The following is a 17,154-nucleotide window of genomic DNA, read 5'->3' on the forward strand; positions in this document are numbered from 1 at the left end:
TTAAACTGAAACAGTTCAATAAGCAGTATAATACCACAAGAAGGTTTATTCAGTTTTGCATGGCATCTGTAATATGCTGTGGTATTTATTAATAGTAAATGCAATGTTTAATACATGGCAGTGTTTTGCTTCAGCAGAACACTGTAAAACCACTTGCAAGAACAATTTAGTCCATAACTAATAGTCAACAACAAAGAGCAGCCTAATGTTTTGCAATTTCTCAGATTCTCAGAACAAACTAGTGAGATAATAATCTTCATAGAAAGACAGTATTTAAATGATAGTTTATTTCAGGAACTGACACTAAACTGCTTAACACCTTCTCTCTACAGTGTTTGTGCCCCAAAGCAGTTAAGTATCTAAGACAGAAATTATTAAAAACTGTGACAGCTCTAGTTTTTTCATTTCCAATGGTATCTCATCACAGGAACATGTACAGCCTATGTACTACCTGACACAAGGAGTAATTCCCCATCAGCATCATTCAACCTCTTGAGCTGTTTTTCTGTATTTGGTTTGCTATAACAAGAAATTAGGCAGCCTACTGGAATTGCCAGATGTTTCAGGTGCTGTCACCCACGATTACTGCTCATCAAACAAAGGAATCTAATGTCCATTTCTCAGTACTTAGTTGCCCTGTCTTTGCCTCCTACATGAATCTTATTTATTTTAATGCTGGAAGAATACAGTAATTATAACTATGATAAAACTGCTACAAAGTTTGTTTTAACCTTACTAAGCCAGCAGTAACTGGAGATAATTAGCTGTTCATTTTTGTTCCTGTTTTAGCAGATGGGAAATATTATCAAACAGCAGCAATGAGGATCTAAATATAGAAAGGACTGATAAAATATGGTAAGTTTACCCCAAACAACTCAAAGCCTAACATCAAGCTACCTATATGCACTGATACCTCTTCCAATGTAAAGACACAGATGTCTTATCTTCTAACCTTGAGCCACATTTTATGATCCTACAGTCACCTGCACTGTCATCTAATTCAGATTTCACACCCTGACACTTTGAATGACTGCCATAACATAATGGCTAGCACAACATATATGCGAGCCACAGCAGGTTCACAACATGATTTTGATTAGTAATTGTAAGATTGTGAGCAGGATATGAATGGGAAGTCAAGACAAGGGGCAGAAGGCAACAGAGGTGAAGTCAGATTCCTGGGGTTAATTTCACCAGCAAGAACTGTGTTTTAACCCGTGATTAAAATCTTAGCATTAACAAGGCAAAAGGAAGCCTAGACACAACCTGAACTGTTCCAAAGGGATTAGTCATCATCATAAGGTCATGATAAAGCCTGTGTCTACCTAAAGACTGTACACGCTGAGAACTGTAGAAAAATGCAAGCCTGAGTCTGCAAGGCTTCCCTCATGACTTCTGTTACTATCTCAGTCTGATAAGTCATATAATCTAGACAAGTTCTAGTGAAACCCAAGTGATTATTCCAGTCTGAAGTACCAAATTTCTTATTAGCATGATATCGGATGACTGATGTATCTCTTTCCAAAGCAAACTTTATTAGCCTTAATCATGATAAGTTTCATCAGTCCTGGACCGTATGACATTTTACATTATCACATGCTGTAAGCTTATCACGTTAAGTCACATCAAACCTTTCTTATTCAGACAAATGACATATTCACAGGAGCTTTTATTTAAAAGTGAATTAAACCAGAAATATGGATATTTCGGTAGTGGTTTTAAAAGATTTAAAAACCAATTGCATTCTTATCTTCTCCATACTTTCTTACTTGATCTCATAATTAGCATTTTTCAACACCAGAAATGTTTAACATCTCCAAATCAGTCAGAAAATTCTGAACTCTTGGCGTTCACCTAAAATCAGACTAAATATTACTTTCTTTCAACATATGGTATGTCCTTAGTTGGGTGATACTATTAATCTTCAGTGTGAAAAGCACAGCTACTGATCTTTATCAATATGCAGTAGCCCAGGGTATGAGAATTTTGTCATGGGAGCTGGGAATGGAATCTAAGCTTCTCTGGCTGTATCCAGACCCCTTTGATCCAAAGAACGTCTTGGAGATGTTAATCATAAAGCTGGTGAGAAGGCCAGTGGCACATCTGTCTGATGAAAAAAATGTTACCCGGATGAAATCTGTAATGACGCAAATTCTGTACACTCAGAGCAGGTGGCAACTGCTGCTCCACAAAAATATGCAATATTCCTCACAGGAAATGGTTTCTGATACCTAGGTATCTTTTTGAGAGGATTTGCTACCTTTAGTGCTTCTTAGTAGTTAACAATTGGCTTAAGCGTGAAAACATCGGTTTTAGTATGATTTCATTTAGTAAAACATACCTCTAGTCATTCTTGTCATGTATCTAAATTCATCTCTGGATATCCATGTGACATATCTAGAGCATCTCTTCTCCCATAGAGCCCTAAAGCATCTCATGCGTTATATTCTTAGATCATTATTGATGCCTAGACATCTCCAGACTGTATCTTAGCATGGATTGTTTTTGTCCAGTGACAGGAGAAATGCGCATTTATGTAAAGTGGTGTGGGATTTGCAGTGTCACGCACAGTGGATGGTCTTGCTTAACAGCCTCCTTCATAGTGCCGACTTAACTTATTTTGCAAGGACTCAAAAACCCTGACAAGTGTTGAGTCTGCAGTTCCATGGAAACCAGGTATTCCAAATTGAATGCTTACACTGCTAACACTATCCTCCAGACAATCTCTTTACAAATGATCAGTAATGTGAATGCCTTCTTTTCAATTATCCATTCATTTTAGTTTCTTCAGAGTAAACTTGTTTTTTAGGACGATGAGAATGCGCTGCCTGCATCCAGAAGAAAACCGGGATGGGCTGCTGCACATACTGATTCTGGTAATGCTTATAGTAAGTTACCATACAGAAAAATCACTTTAAATGATAGTGCTTACCCCGTTCTGTGTCATAAAGGTACACAAACTTTTCCCACTTATAGTGAGTCAAGAGACTCAAGATGGCTCCTTTTAATGCTGGCCGCATCTGGATGACAAACTGCACATCTGCATCTGTTGGGAAGCTGGGTGTGACGAAGGATGTGTGAAGGGCTCCACAAAATGACGTCAGTGTGTTCATTGACATCTGGTCATAGAATCCAAAGATGGCATAAACTCCTCTGGAAAACTGTGAACAAACTAACAAAGACAGACAGGGGTGTTAAAATCTGACATAGAATGAACAAAAACTTGCAAAGTATATTTGAAGTAAGCCTTCTAAGTAGTCCTGAAATTGATCAGTATGATGCAGTAGATGGAATGAATGAATGAGATAATATATACTGATTTCAGTGTACCAACTATGTCACAACTGGCCTGAGCACATTTTTGGTTCCGATGTGTCCTACTATGTTGTTATAATCCCCTAATCTCTCTGTATTCTTTAAAACCAAACATGGGATTATATTGATTGTCTGTAAAATACCTTCCCTCCCTTGAGCAGCACCTTGAGAGCTCTGTAACAAATGTCAGGTCTGTCTAAAAGTCAAAACATTAAGATGCTGTTTTCCCTGGTATCTCACCTTGCTTCAAATCTGATTCAAAGAAACCGGGACGATTTATTCCTTTTAGTCTACCACTCTGAAATCTCTGTATGAAATCTGGGTGTGGCCTTTTTCAGTGAGAAATTATGGTGATTTAACTGAGTGTTAAAATCTTTCAGAAGCAATTTCGAAAGCTATGGCTGATTAATGACAACACAAATGAGCAACACATTGTTGCTCCATGGGATGAACGTTGATACCCCTTAACCTGGAGGCTATCAGTCATTAACCATTCTGGTTTTCTGAGGAACACATCTAGTACCAGAAAAAAATCAAAATGCAGTCAAAGGTGTTTTGTTTTACCTGTACTTACCTAGGGAAACACTTTATTTCCCATACAAAATGACCATTTTGGACAAAAATGGAAGTATTTCAATTTATAAACATGGTCAACTTCATGGAAGTTGCAGGGGAAATAGTTTCTTTGTTGTTCAACTCTGAGCAAACTGGCTGTAGCCCTATGTTCCTTCCATGGAGGGAGACTGCACCAGAGACTGATACGTGAGATGCTGGGGCTTTAGTCCACAAAAAAGATTGTACAACTGAAATATACTGCAGCATAGCAGCACTTCTAAATAAAAAAATTTCTGGACTGAGATGAGCAACTCCCATTTGTAATTAAAATAAGTTTCCCAGAAAAGTGTTCATTCAACATTAACAATTTTGCTTGTCAAGAATGGGATTTAACAACAATTTTCAACGAGCCCCATTAACCATTTCTGCCAAAACATTGCATATTTAACTTTGCAAAAAGCATGGGGAAGTAATTACCGGTAAAGACGACATGACTTCTACACAGAAATATACAGCATCGTTACTTCTGAAAGTACCATCATGAAACATTTCCTACCATAAATGCTAACATTCAGAATCACTAAAGCCTGTTAAAGTAATTTTGAAAGGGATTCTCTACAATATCAGCTCATTGACACAGCATCATGGATAATTCCTCAAAGAGCTAGTCAGGTGTGGAAAATTTGATTTTCTTCCTGGAGATCCAGATGCAAAAATAGAAATGTTATTACGGAATTTCCTTTAAGTGCTTAAGCCACTGTAACAGGACAGGCCAGATGTGGATACCAGCAGGAAATAACAGCTGGTGTAGACAGAAAAAGAGACGTACATGAGGCACAGAAAGAGAGTAAGTAGTGATTTCTGAAAGAAAAGTTTGCAGAAGTTCTCAACCACAGTAAAGCGAAGTTATAAAAGCAGTTATAATACAGCAAGAATTTATTCCCAGAGGCTTGACTGAGGAATTAAATACACTTTCAAAAGGCATTTTGTTAAACTATATACCAGCAGGATATAAAGTTGAAAAGCTACCATAAAAATAATCTGCTGAAGTAACAAATAAAAGGCATTAACTTACAGGTGAAAAAAAAAAGAAAAAAATAAAGACAACATTAGAAAGCCTGGCAGTCTCCACTTCATTTCAATGGCATGTAAGCCCTCTAATTCCATGGGAATAATAACTGAAGTGGGGCTAGCAGAGCTGGGTGTCCTCACATACACCGAGTCAGTACCTCACAGATCAGCCTTCTTTTACATATTTATTAATGGCCTAGTTTACTAGATTTTTATGTAAATTCTGTACTGTGGAGAAAGCAGTGAAGAGCAAGTATTCCAGGAAACATCCCTTCCTGCAATGCAAATGAAACATATTCTCAAATGTCTCCTGACCCCCAAACCCCAGAGCATTTCAAAAGATCCTGGGTTCACATGTTATTCCTTATCAGGTGTAAGGCTCAGGAATACATTTGAACCGTGACTACACTGAAATCTCTCAGATTTACAGGGACAAAGTATCTGAAATGACAAGTCACAAAGGGGCTCAGAAAGCCTACCACCCTATCTAAGTGTAGGGCTATAATGAAGAATACAGATTAGCTCTTATTAGGACTGCTAGTTCTGCATCCCACAGAGCCAGCAGCAAGAACAGTTCAGTGCTAGAGGTAACCAACAGCAACTGGCTCCAGTATGGACCAGTTCCCCTGCACTGTGCTGGGGACCAGCAGAGAATTGGTGCAGTTTGTGCTCGTTCTTGCTCTTAACAGATATGGCACCTAGGCTCTGTGGTCAACAGTTTGAAAATGGTTCAGGGTATTTGTCCTTTGGACAAAATTCTATCTTGCATGGCTATTTTAAAAACACTGAATTAAGGTGTATCTGTTTTCATAGCAGATTATGCTCATTTATGCAAAGAGCCCACTCTCAATTTGTAAGTAACCTGAGAAAAAAAAAGACATCAGAGTGTGTGAACAACCCAACCGTAAGCAGGACATTCTCTAAACAACACCTAACAGCCAAGACATTTCTGCTGCTTCATGGAACATCCCAGCACAGATGAGAGCTTCTGATACGGCCTTTCAGATCTCTGCAGCTTTTCTTCCTAAAAAATCTGGAGGATCACCAACAATATCTTCTAACAAGTGCACCTCCATGCCCAGTCTTAATTCCCCTGATTCAGATTTGTATTCACTACAGATCTTTAACACTTTTACAGACTATCTGCCTTCTATTAGTTTTGAAAAAACTTCATCTCTTAAAAGCTCCTCTGCTTGTTTCTTATAGCTTATTCTTCCTGACTGTCTATTCTGCATGCACTGTAGGGTGCCCATTCAATTTTATTGGCCCATTTAAAAGGCAAATAAACCTTTGTTTTTATAAGGAGAAGCTAAAAGGCCAATTATCTTGGTCCTCAAAGTTCATTTGCATTTTTGAACTCGGGATTTTGTTACAATTTTGTAGCATTAGGTCTTTTGTTTAGTTTGTGATGTAATCTACATGATCAGATGAACCTCCTGAACATCCATGAACGCACAGTCACATTGTTACTTGTTTTCAAAAAAACAAATATGTAATTGCAATAATTTTAATTACATTATTATTCTAACATCACTGAGCCACAAGCAAAATTGAAAAAAGGCTAACTAAACCTTAGCTTTAAGCTCTTTTTACAAACTACTTTCTACTGACAATCAGAACAATCCTCATATTTGAGTAAGAATTTTGGTATTTTTCTGTAATTAATCACAGTTGATTTATGTTTGTTTTTGCCTATTTGAAAAATGCAGATGGTCAAACACATACTTTGGCTGTTAAAGAAGTGATTTGGACAAGTCCTGATGCAACTTTATTCCTCCAAATAATGATAAAAAAAAATGCAATTTCTTTTTATTGAGCTATGCCTTTGTGGAACTGCCCTGAATTATAGTTTATTAATACTGTGGATGCACATCTGTTTCCAAAGACGATACCTAACCATGTAGCTTTATAACCTCATCTGAAAAAGTTGCAACCTCCACAAACAAGGGACAGAGGTCCTGAGCAGGAGTTACCCAACGGGGGGTCATAATAAGTGTTACTTTGGCATTACGTGCAAGGTGAGTATTTACTAACCGAGACTTAACTCTGGGCTTGTTCTCAGAGTAAGTTAGCTGCCACGTGCCATCATCTTCAGGAGAGGAAGGGATGGTATGACAAGAGCCTGCAAATTCTCAGGCATGTCAGAAAGAAGATCAGGAGCTTCCAGGTCATGACAGATTGGCATTTACTGCCAAGGAAGGAAAAAGCTCAGAGCCAAAGTTATCACAGAGGTAAGCTGAATTTGCTTTTTTTTTAAGCAACCAAAAAACCCAACCCAAATAAATAAACATCTCTTTTCTGTACTGAACGGCAGCTGAGGCATCCTAAATGTGCATGTAACTCAGTGAACCCAGCCTTCCGTTAGCAGCTCCATCCTCCCTCCAGTCAAATCAGGCCCACCACAGAAACTTGCTAAGATTAACCACATGTGCTTTTTTTATTTTCACTCAGACCCAAGGAAGGCTGCAGGCCAGAATCTCAAAAGACATCCCATTTCACACATGTTATTAGATGTTTTGTGTCTTTTAAAAATTTATTTTTTGCTTTCTAGTGGTATTTAGTTCTTTTGCCTTTTACTGACTGTGAGTATTCCTGACACAGCAAGGTTGAACAGGTTCTGACATTTCTAGTGTCTACCACCTGGAAGCTAAAGTCAAAGCTTCTCTGACACCTTTATTATTTCTTCTTTTTTTACTTCCCATTCTTACTATAAACAACTGAAGCGTTACTAGAAACATATTACAAGTATATTTGGATTTTGCTTCTTTAAAGAAAAGATATATAAACCCAACAAAATAAATATGCTAATGGGTGGATTTTAATACACCGTTTCCACTAGATGATAACATTAAACACTGACCCGTAGAAGTCGGCAGGATCCTGTCTGCGTGGCACACAGCACACTTGTGCCGGGGTGTACCAGCCTGGTAGTTTTGGAGTCAGGAGTTGGAGGTTATGGTATCTCAGACACTATTCCTTCTTCATGACAAGTAATTTCCCTTTTGTTCATATCAATTTCTTGTAAAGTAGGTCTGACAAAATCAACCTCTGTCCAAGGGGCACTGCAGGGCCTGCCTCACCAATACATACAGCTCTTTGGGATGAAAGGCACTGGAGGAGCGTGATCACAACGGACATCATCGCGTGTTGCCCACACCAGTTCCTCAGTTTTGTGTTCTGTGTTTCCCTCAGCTGTGAAATAATTTTATTCCCTCTGCTTTCTTCTGCCAATTGTCTTGGATTCCAGACAATTCTCACTGCCAGCCTCTGCTAACAGGCTAATGGGACTACTTCATAATGGAATAATATGCAGCGTATCTCAGAGCACTTGCTATTCTCTACCTAAAGCCCCATCCCATGACTTCCTTGCTGTAATAATGCAAGGGTTATCATTAATGTCACTTCCTACAGTAAGCATACAGGCTCTTAGAGAGACCAACAATGTCTCTACTGCATTCCTTGCTTTTCGTTCTAATACACATTCTCTCTGCCTTCAGCCCTAAGGAGATCAGCACAGCAGTGCCCCTGAATGCAGAGTGAGCTACTTTTGGAGGCCTCTAGGCAATCAGACTTAAGAGCTTCCTTTAGAGACAAACTCATCATACTAAAAATTAAAAATTAAGTGAACTGCATTTACCTATAGCCAAGAAAACTAGCTTTTAAATTTTAAATTGTTAGAACACTGAATTCTGTCAAGAAGAAAATATTCCACTGCGTTGTTTAAAATTCAGCTGAGAAAAGAAGCATTTCCGAAAACATCAACTTCTGAAATAGTTAATAATGAATACTCTTGGGGGTGGGAGGAAACCAAAGAAGTTACAACTTGGAATTGGATAAAAACCTCCCGAGATAATGACTGTAACATCACTTCCCATCCTACCTAAAAAAGAATGTGCCCTTACAAACATAAAAAAGTCCCTGCAAAACAAACAAAAGAAGAAAAAAAACCACCCAAAAACCCATCCAACCCAAAACACCACAGTAGAGCACAAAACAAAATTATTATTTACTCTTGTTACTTCACTTATGGCAAGTTTTCTCAGTGATGTAACTGCAGTGTCTTTTATCTAGTTCTTTTTATAAAGAGCTACTCAGCTTGCTTCATTCTATCTAGTGCCTTCTTCAAACATACACGCTTCCTTCAGCTTGCATTTCTTTTTAAAAGAGCCAATAAAATAAAAACAGTACATTCAGGCACTGGGAGGGGGGGGCGGGGGATATGATTAAACTGCAAATGAAAGGCATAAGGATTAATCCACTCAGATTTTACAAACCATTTATTGGAAAGCAATCCAAAACAAACGTCCAGATCCAAGCATCCCCAAACACTCTGTGGGCAAGATCTCATTCAAGGTGACTTTTGTCACCCTATCACAACTCCAACTCCATTACACATTATTAAATGAGTCTTTATTTCTTATCTGGTTTTCAGCATGACTTTGGAACCCAACTGGATCACAATCACGGCTCCTGGGTGCTGTACAATACATTACCACAACCTTGGCTTCCTTCAGTATGCCCAATTATTTATGACATACATGACTCATCTCATTAAACTTTACACGTTTTGGCCTTTCTATATACTACTACAGTCAAATAAAACCCTAACAATGTACATGAATTTGCTGCATGCAAGATCTTCTCTTCACACTGAAACATTTGTGTGATTTTTATGACCGTATGAAAAATACCAGCTTGCAACAATAAAAACAGGCCACTTAGGCTGTAACAGTGCTAGCAGGAACACCAGCACCACCAAGTCTCATGCACACCACGATGCTAGTAGGTGCCTGTCGAGACCTGCAATGACTGCTCATGAGAAAGAAGTGTATATATGATGCCAGAACCTTTTAGACAGGCTGACAAAAGGCACAGTTGCAGGAAGCACTCAGAGAAAGGTAGCTGGAGTTCTTTCAGGTCTGACGTACTGTGTCCATTGGCGTAACTTTACTGAGATAAAGGTAAACCAGGACCAAAACCTCTCTTCCCCCAAACTGCCAATTTGACGTATATACAAATAAAAGCTTTGGTATTTACAAAACCTAGCCAACTTATTTAAAGCATCAGCAACAAGGACATCCTTGGTCACCTCTCCTGCTTTTGTCTGGGATAGAGTTATTTTTTAATTCTCAGTAGCTAGTACAACGCTGTGTTTTGCATTTAGTATGAGAATAGTAACACACTGCACACTGATGGTTTAAGTCATGGCTAGGTAATGTTTATATTAAGTCAAGGACTTTCCAGTTTCTTAGGCCCTGCCAGCGAGAAACCAGGAGGGGCACAAGAAGCCGGGAGGGGACACAGCCAGGACAGCTGACCCCAGCTGGCCAAAGGGATATCCCATACCATAGAATGTCACGCTCAGTATATAAACTGGGGGGAGCTGGCTGGGGCTGGCCGATCGCTGCTGGGGGACTGGCTGGGCATCAGCCAGTGGGTGGTGACCAGTTGTATTGTGCACCACTTGTTTTTTCCCTTCCCTTTGAAATTTATTCCTCTCTCCTTTTTCATTTATGATATTTTATTTTATTTCAATTATTCAATTGTTCTTATCTTAACCCTCCAGTTTTACCTTTTTCCCGATTCTTCTCTCCACCCCCAGGCCAGGAGTGAGCAAGTGGCCATATAGTACTTGGTTGCCAGCTGGGGCTAAACCAGGACAACACCAAACCAAGAAAGACAAAGGCAGGCTGAACGTGTCCTTGATTTTCCCAAGAAAGCTGTACTTATCTTTCTGAAAGGTGTTCATCTAGTCAGAGAATGTACTGCAGGTTGTCTTAGTGGCTTGGAACAGGCTATGCTACTTGTGCGGCTTACCTACTTGCTTACTACTTAGTTCCCAAGCTGCTTCCAAACCCAAGATAATGGAGAGTCTGAGCTACCCCTGTTTTCAGGTTACTGGCAGCAATTCTAAAAAAAATAATAAATTAATATAGTTTTGTAGAACTTTGATGAAACTCAAGCAATAAACAAGCACCTTGTCCTGCAAACCCACCAAATTAAAATGCATATTTCACTTTTCATTTAAAAAAATAATAAAACCACTTGCTATTCAGAATCTCTGTATTTACAGATTTATAACACATTTCTGATGGTGGAAGAAACCCAGGAATCCCCAAGTCCACCAAGTTCCTAGGAGAAGTGTCAGCCTCTCATCATTAGGTCCAAATTACAAAGATATTTATATATGGATCACTATTACATACTGATTTTTTAAAACGCCATGGATTTGGAGTTCTATGAGAACGTTCCTTGTGAAAGGCTATGAATCAGATTATCATGACTCAATTTGAAGTATAATCTATTGCAGTTTGAGGGAATCAAAAGAGGGGTTTAAAGCTTAAATCGGATTAAAGGTGAGAGAAGATATATATGTGCCATACAAATCAACTATTTTTTTGGAGGATGATTTAAAAAAATATGCTAGGTGTTTGAGGACTATACTGAAGTTTGTGTTGATCAGAACAGTATATTATCTTGCGTGTGTCTTTACAAGATGGAGTTCAAACTCTCATATCAAGCACGACAAATTTTTCTATTTTTAAAGCCAACCAGGCAATCCACAATCTTACACTGCTAACAGCCCTCTTTCCACCCTGAGCCCACCACCCCCACAAGCCGCTGACACAGAAGAATTCCTTTCGGTTTTAAAGGGAAGACATCAATACATACCCATACAGTTTAAAACAAAAAGCTCTTAGAAAAAAGACTTTGTAACAAATGTTGCAGAACTCAGATTTAAATGCTGTGGATTAGTGTTATTTGGGAGCTCTTGCACTTACTGTCTATGCTGGTCCTCACACCAAAGGAGATACTTGGAGGAGGAGCAGCAAGAGGCTTCTCTCCGTAGACAGTTAAACTCACTGCTGGAGAGAAATGGAAAGGCATCAGTATCTGCCTTTTGTGCTTTGATGAAGAGATGTTTCTGCCCAGTTTCTCCTGGAAAAAATCAATGCCTTGCCAACAGCAGTATGTGCAAAGCCAGCACTCTGCTTCTGATGGGAAGCTCCATGATCCTGGATATTGAAGAGTTCAGGCACTGGCCTCAAGTTCAGTGAGTGTGGATGCACAGCTATTCACTGAGCTTTTGCCCTTTGAGAAAAGGCTTAGTCCATCCTATACACATAACCACACACCCCTTTCTCCCTGAAGCATGGAAGATGAGCTAACACCTGTGTGAGAAAGCCAGAGGACGTGGCAAAGTTTTCCCCAGGAGAATCTAAATGTTCATAGCAAACAACGATCATTTGTGTTCACATCCCAGACTTCAACTCCCATTTCATGACTAATCCCTGCAGAAACATGGATAGCATGCGTGTAACACAAATATGTAACACACTTGAGTTAAATAACTTGTTTTCATCTGCTGCACCATTTGAAATGCTTTTCATTTTAATCTAGTATGATATGCCAGCACGCTGTGATCGCTTTGGATTGTAACTGTCTCATTTTCTGCAGCAATTTTTCCAAAAACATTGGTCAGAGGAGAAATACGAAAAGCCCTATTCTTTCAAAAGTTACTCAGATTTAAAACACAAGGAAATTTAGCAACCATTTACTTACAGGCAGCCCATATACTCTACTAATACGCATATTCTAATAAACACATAGTAACATTTAATAGTTTAACATAAAAGCATGAATGTTTCTATAATTTTATTCAAAGTAATAAGAGTTCCACAACCCATTAGGCACTCTGCCCTGGAACAAAAAGACATGTTTAAAAAAGTGTTTTTAATATGAATTTGACAAGATGTGGTAGACTGGGGAGTATTCAAGTAGCTATTGTTACCGTCTTCTGAAACAATCTCTCTCACGTACTTCCTCAATACTTTAAACATCAGGCTAAGAGAAAAGCAAGCACTTTGTGGCATGAGGAAAAAAATGAATGTCACCCCCATCAGAGAACAGCAGCATTTCACAGTTGAGGACATTAGGCAGAACGTAGGGCTGAACCAAAGCACAGCAGCTAAAGGCAATGCTGTGCCTCAGAGCTGCGAATCAGCAGCAGCTATCTCCAGCGCTCCGACGGGATTTCTCATTTCATTGGAACATCCAAGTATGGAGGAAGTAAAAAGGCAGAGGCATATTATTAAAAGTATGCTTGTTCAGCAGATCCTTCCCTAAGTGATTTCAGAAGTTGACTTCATTCTGGGCCACTGTGGTGAAAGGCAATAAATCAAAACAAGGCTCTGGCAGCGTGATGAAAGATGAGCCGAGTCTGCTGGGGTGGTGCCATTTATAGGCCTGCAGGGATATATTACAGAGGATGAAATAGAAGAGGCAAAATAGCAAACACACCTGGAATCACTGAACTGGGTAAAATTCACCATGAGGCAAAGACCAGGATTAAGGTTGTCCAAGGAGAAAGGGGATGTAACCGCCAAAACGGCAGCTGTGCAAGCAGCCTCCGGCTCTGGAGGGCTTCCAGTTGGCTCCATGTATGCAGAGCATGGTGGTGGCTGACAGACAGCCCAGTTTACCCAAAGCAACAGTCCCTAACACTTTCCTGGAGGTTCTGCAATCGTGTTCCAGCAAGCGCTGTCACTGCAAGTAAATCTCAGACCAGTAGAGTGGATTTCACATTTCCATACCTCCTCCCCCTGTTTACTCAAGGTTCACGGGGCTCTGCAATTCTCACCCACTCCTCGTGTCCCACTGCTGCCAGCTTATCAGTCTGAGATACTTCAGATCAGTTAGCGCAGAGACGGAAACAGAACAGCTACGAAAACTTGTCTTCAGCAGCCAGGGAAAATCATTTGAAGATGCTCCCTAGAGGTCCAATAAAGTACCCACCAACATCATTGGAGAAGCTCCCATGGACTTCAGTGGGAGCGGGACTAGAACTGAGAGGCCTATTCAACACATTGCAAGAGCAAACTACAGAATTGCAGAATCAAACCTCCAACTTCCCTTTCAAAAGCAAAAGCATGCCCCCATCTAGTTTTATTCTTGGTATCATTTCTGTCTGCCTTACAGTCCAAAGAGTTCTTCCTGCCACCAGCCGCTTGGACCATCACGATCCCATCTGACAGTAATTCACAGACCAGTACCCTCAGCTAAGGCAGTGCCTCATTTACAGGGAACAACAAGAATATTATTCTGTATAAATTATGCATAATCACTATTTATCAAGCTGGGTTAATTGGCACATAACAAAAGATTTGTCTGGTGCACAGCTGAATAATGTGGAAGCCAAAATTGATGGAAATGGTACAGCAAAAGCCTGACTGTGAAAGAAAAGTCAGATCGCTACATGTTCATTCTTAACTGACTGCTACCCTTTCAGGGGAAGAGGGGGCAGCCAAGTGAGACAGGCCTCGTTTGAAATTATTTGTTAATCTTGCAGGGTTTGGACAGATTGTTGTAGCTTTAAATACTGGTTCAAAGTCTGCTCTTGGCCAGCTCTATAGCGGAATGTTAACCCATCGCTGCTCTGTGCTCCACGAGACCCTGCTATGTTCATAAGCATCTCGTTAATCATCAGCAACAGCATAAGACTGTGGCCTGCAGAGGTACACGTGATGGTGACAGACAAGTGGGACTCCTCCCACATCTCCTCTTGATAGAGAATAGCTAAATGCCTCATACCAAAGTCAGACTAACAGCTCTTTAGGTTCTGTTCAAAAGGTCCTAGAAGTCCTCACCAGAAACCCAGTGTGCCGTGAGACAGTGACAGTGTGGGGCAGCACTTGAATTTCTTTAGAACCACGCACATCTGAAGAACCACAGCTTGGTCAACCTTATTCTACGTGCACAGAATTGCTTCACGGACACCAGCAAGGTTTTACCAAATGTCCTAGATCCCAAAGCTGCATGCACAAATTTCAGCACATGCTTAGGAGTTCTGATGAACAACACAGACTGAATGAAGTTTTATGTGCAAAAGCATCTTCATTGTCCCTTTTTTTTTTTTTTTTTTAATCTTTACTGCAAACAACATCTGAAGTCGTTGGCAGTTCTTTTGGTTGAAAAAGTGGAATCTGATAGGTGAGACTGCATGTGTTGTGTATCAAATACTCACAAAGGTTAGTATCACTGATGTAACGAAGTTTTGTTGTTTCCTATGTACAATTAACCACTCTGCTCACTGCAAACTTCTTGATATTTCCACACTACGAGTTTCTGGTACATGATTGGACATAATAATTTTGTGCTGTATGCCAAACACTGGCCTGTTTTTATGTAATGTTTCTTTGCATGTAAAAAAATTTACATATTTAGGTGACTGTTGCTATTTAAATAAATACTTTTTCAATCTACTCTTTAATCATCTATATCAGGCCTACTTTCCAACTCATTCCTTAGCTTCTTGGTTCACAGAGGTGTTCCATCCTCAGAGATTCATTAACATCCTTAATCCAAATCTCTCTGTAATAGCAGCATTTATTAGAAGTACCTAAAAAATGATCCTCTCTGGCTTTTCACACAATCACTAAATCTGCTAACCCCTTGCTTGGAACACACCAACAAATTCCAAGCATCCTGCAAAGACACTGTGTAAACTTAGGAGGGAGAAGAAACTGGGGCAGGGGGAAGTCCAAAACAGCAAAGGAACTGAAACACTATCCAAGTCTTTTAGGTCTTGGGAAGAAACCTCTAATCCTTACAGCAAAAAATAAATATGAATTCCTAAAGAGCAATGCACTGGGGATCCTTCTCTCACTAAGTCACTTCAGTGAACCTTCCCCAGCTCTCAATCAGCTCTTGCCCACACCAGAAGGAATTAGCCCACTTAGGGGGCATTCTTCAGCCAAGGAACAAGCAGATGAGTCCTACCAGTGCCTCAAACACAACTCTGCAATACCAGATCAGTAAGGTTGTGGGAAACAGCCTTAAAATGGCAATGTCTATCGCTGTGACAATAGTCCCCATAGCCAATCTACCCGCGCTGAACAGCTTAACTGCAGCAGTTTGGATGGCAGTTGGCAATGAACTCTGTCTTAAGGAACGTTCTCAGTTGGCTGTACTGTTGCTCTAGCTCTGCAGTAAGCTGCAGGATGAGCTCTTCCCAGAAGACAATCGTCACCCCGATGGCCTGTCCCCATTGCTGGTTTGTAGCACCACCTGCTCTGGGAGGTCAACCACTGAACAAAACAAAAGGGCGCTAAGGACAGGAAGGATCATACTGGGCGATGACAACCCGGAGACAAACTGCCAGCTCTGGGTGGCACGACTAGGCTCTGTAGGTAGGGAAGTCCTTATTCACAGGAGACACAGATGTAACCATGGGAGGAACTGTTTCATTAACTCAATGAACTCAATTAATTGTTCAGCTCCCTTTCAAATAAACTTTTTTTTAAAAAAAATCAGTTTGCTGTGTGTAACAGAATAGAAACTGGTATGTGACTCCAGTTATGCTACATAACACTTTACCTTACATGTACCTGTGTCCTACCAAATATAAACATATTAAATTCATGCTTTACTCATTTCTTATAAATTAATTCACAATTTCTTCCAAGTTTTATAGATTAATGGCTCTGAATTTTAACTTGCAAATGTCAGTGCCAATTTCAGTTTAAATTTTAAGTAAATATTTTTCTTTCATTAAAACCATCAAGAGAAGTATTTATGTAACTCAGCAAAAAGTAGCTGGCATTCATGTCATTCAGCAAGAAGTACCTGATCACAAACGTAGGTTCCAAAACAGGAAATCTCTCTCACCACACCCACACATATATACGTATCTTGTGCAATTCTATACTGCCTATCGAAATAGCAGACAACAGAAAGGACTGTGATAATGTGTCTTTGTTTAAACTAACACATCGTACAGAGCTAATACTAAGCTATTGTTACTGAATTTTCCTACTCCGATTCTCAAACAGACTCCCTGACAGTGTCAATCTTTTCAAAATGGCCCATCAACAGATTATTTTTGGACTTGAAAATTTTGTAGGCCTTGAAATTGATTTATTTGGTGAACTCAGGTAGTCCATTAATCTATCTGAAAAGCTTTACTACCTGAAGTGTCTCTCCAGACTATAATAGAAGGAATAAGAGACCTCATTTTCCAAGAAACGTCAGTTATAAGCACAGAAGACTTCTTTGTACTCTGATTTTCTCTGTATATTTTCCATTTACATGAGCCAGTCCGAGCCCTCCTTCCCACTGGCAATGTTATCAGTGAGACAATACCTTTCTATTAAAAAAATAGCATAGAACCTTGCATCAGAAAAATGAATTTGATAACAATAGCATGACTTTCTC

General features: G+C 39.7%; 1 protein-coding gene across 5 annotated transcripts in view; it reads right to left on the reverse strand.

Moving 5' to 3' along the window:
• The window catches only part of GRIA3 (glutamate ionotropic receptor AMPA type subunit 3), a 152,750-nt gene that overhangs the window by 114,589 nt on the left and 21,007 nt on the right, over positions 1–17,154 (reverse strand). For all 5 annotated transcript variants that reach the window (XR_008749678.1, XM_055818052.1, XM_055818051.1 and 2 more), the window contains exon 3: positions 2,933–3,172. Coding sequence is in view for 4 of the 5 variants with exons in the window: in XM_055818052.1 (XP_055674027.1) it covers positions 2,933–3,172 (240 nt within the window). In the remaining variant the exon portion in view is untranslated. The remainder of the gene's footprint in view (positions 1–2,932; positions 3,173–17,154) is intronic.

The sequence above is a fragment of the Falco peregrinus genome, chromosome 13 (assembly GCF_023634155.1).
Source record: "Falco peregrinus isolate bFalPer1 chromosome 13, bFalPer1.pri, whole genome shotgun sequence".
Classification (NCBI taxonomy): domain Eukaryota; kingdom Metazoa; phylum Chordata; class Aves; order Falconiformes; family Falconidae; genus Falco; species Falco peregrinus.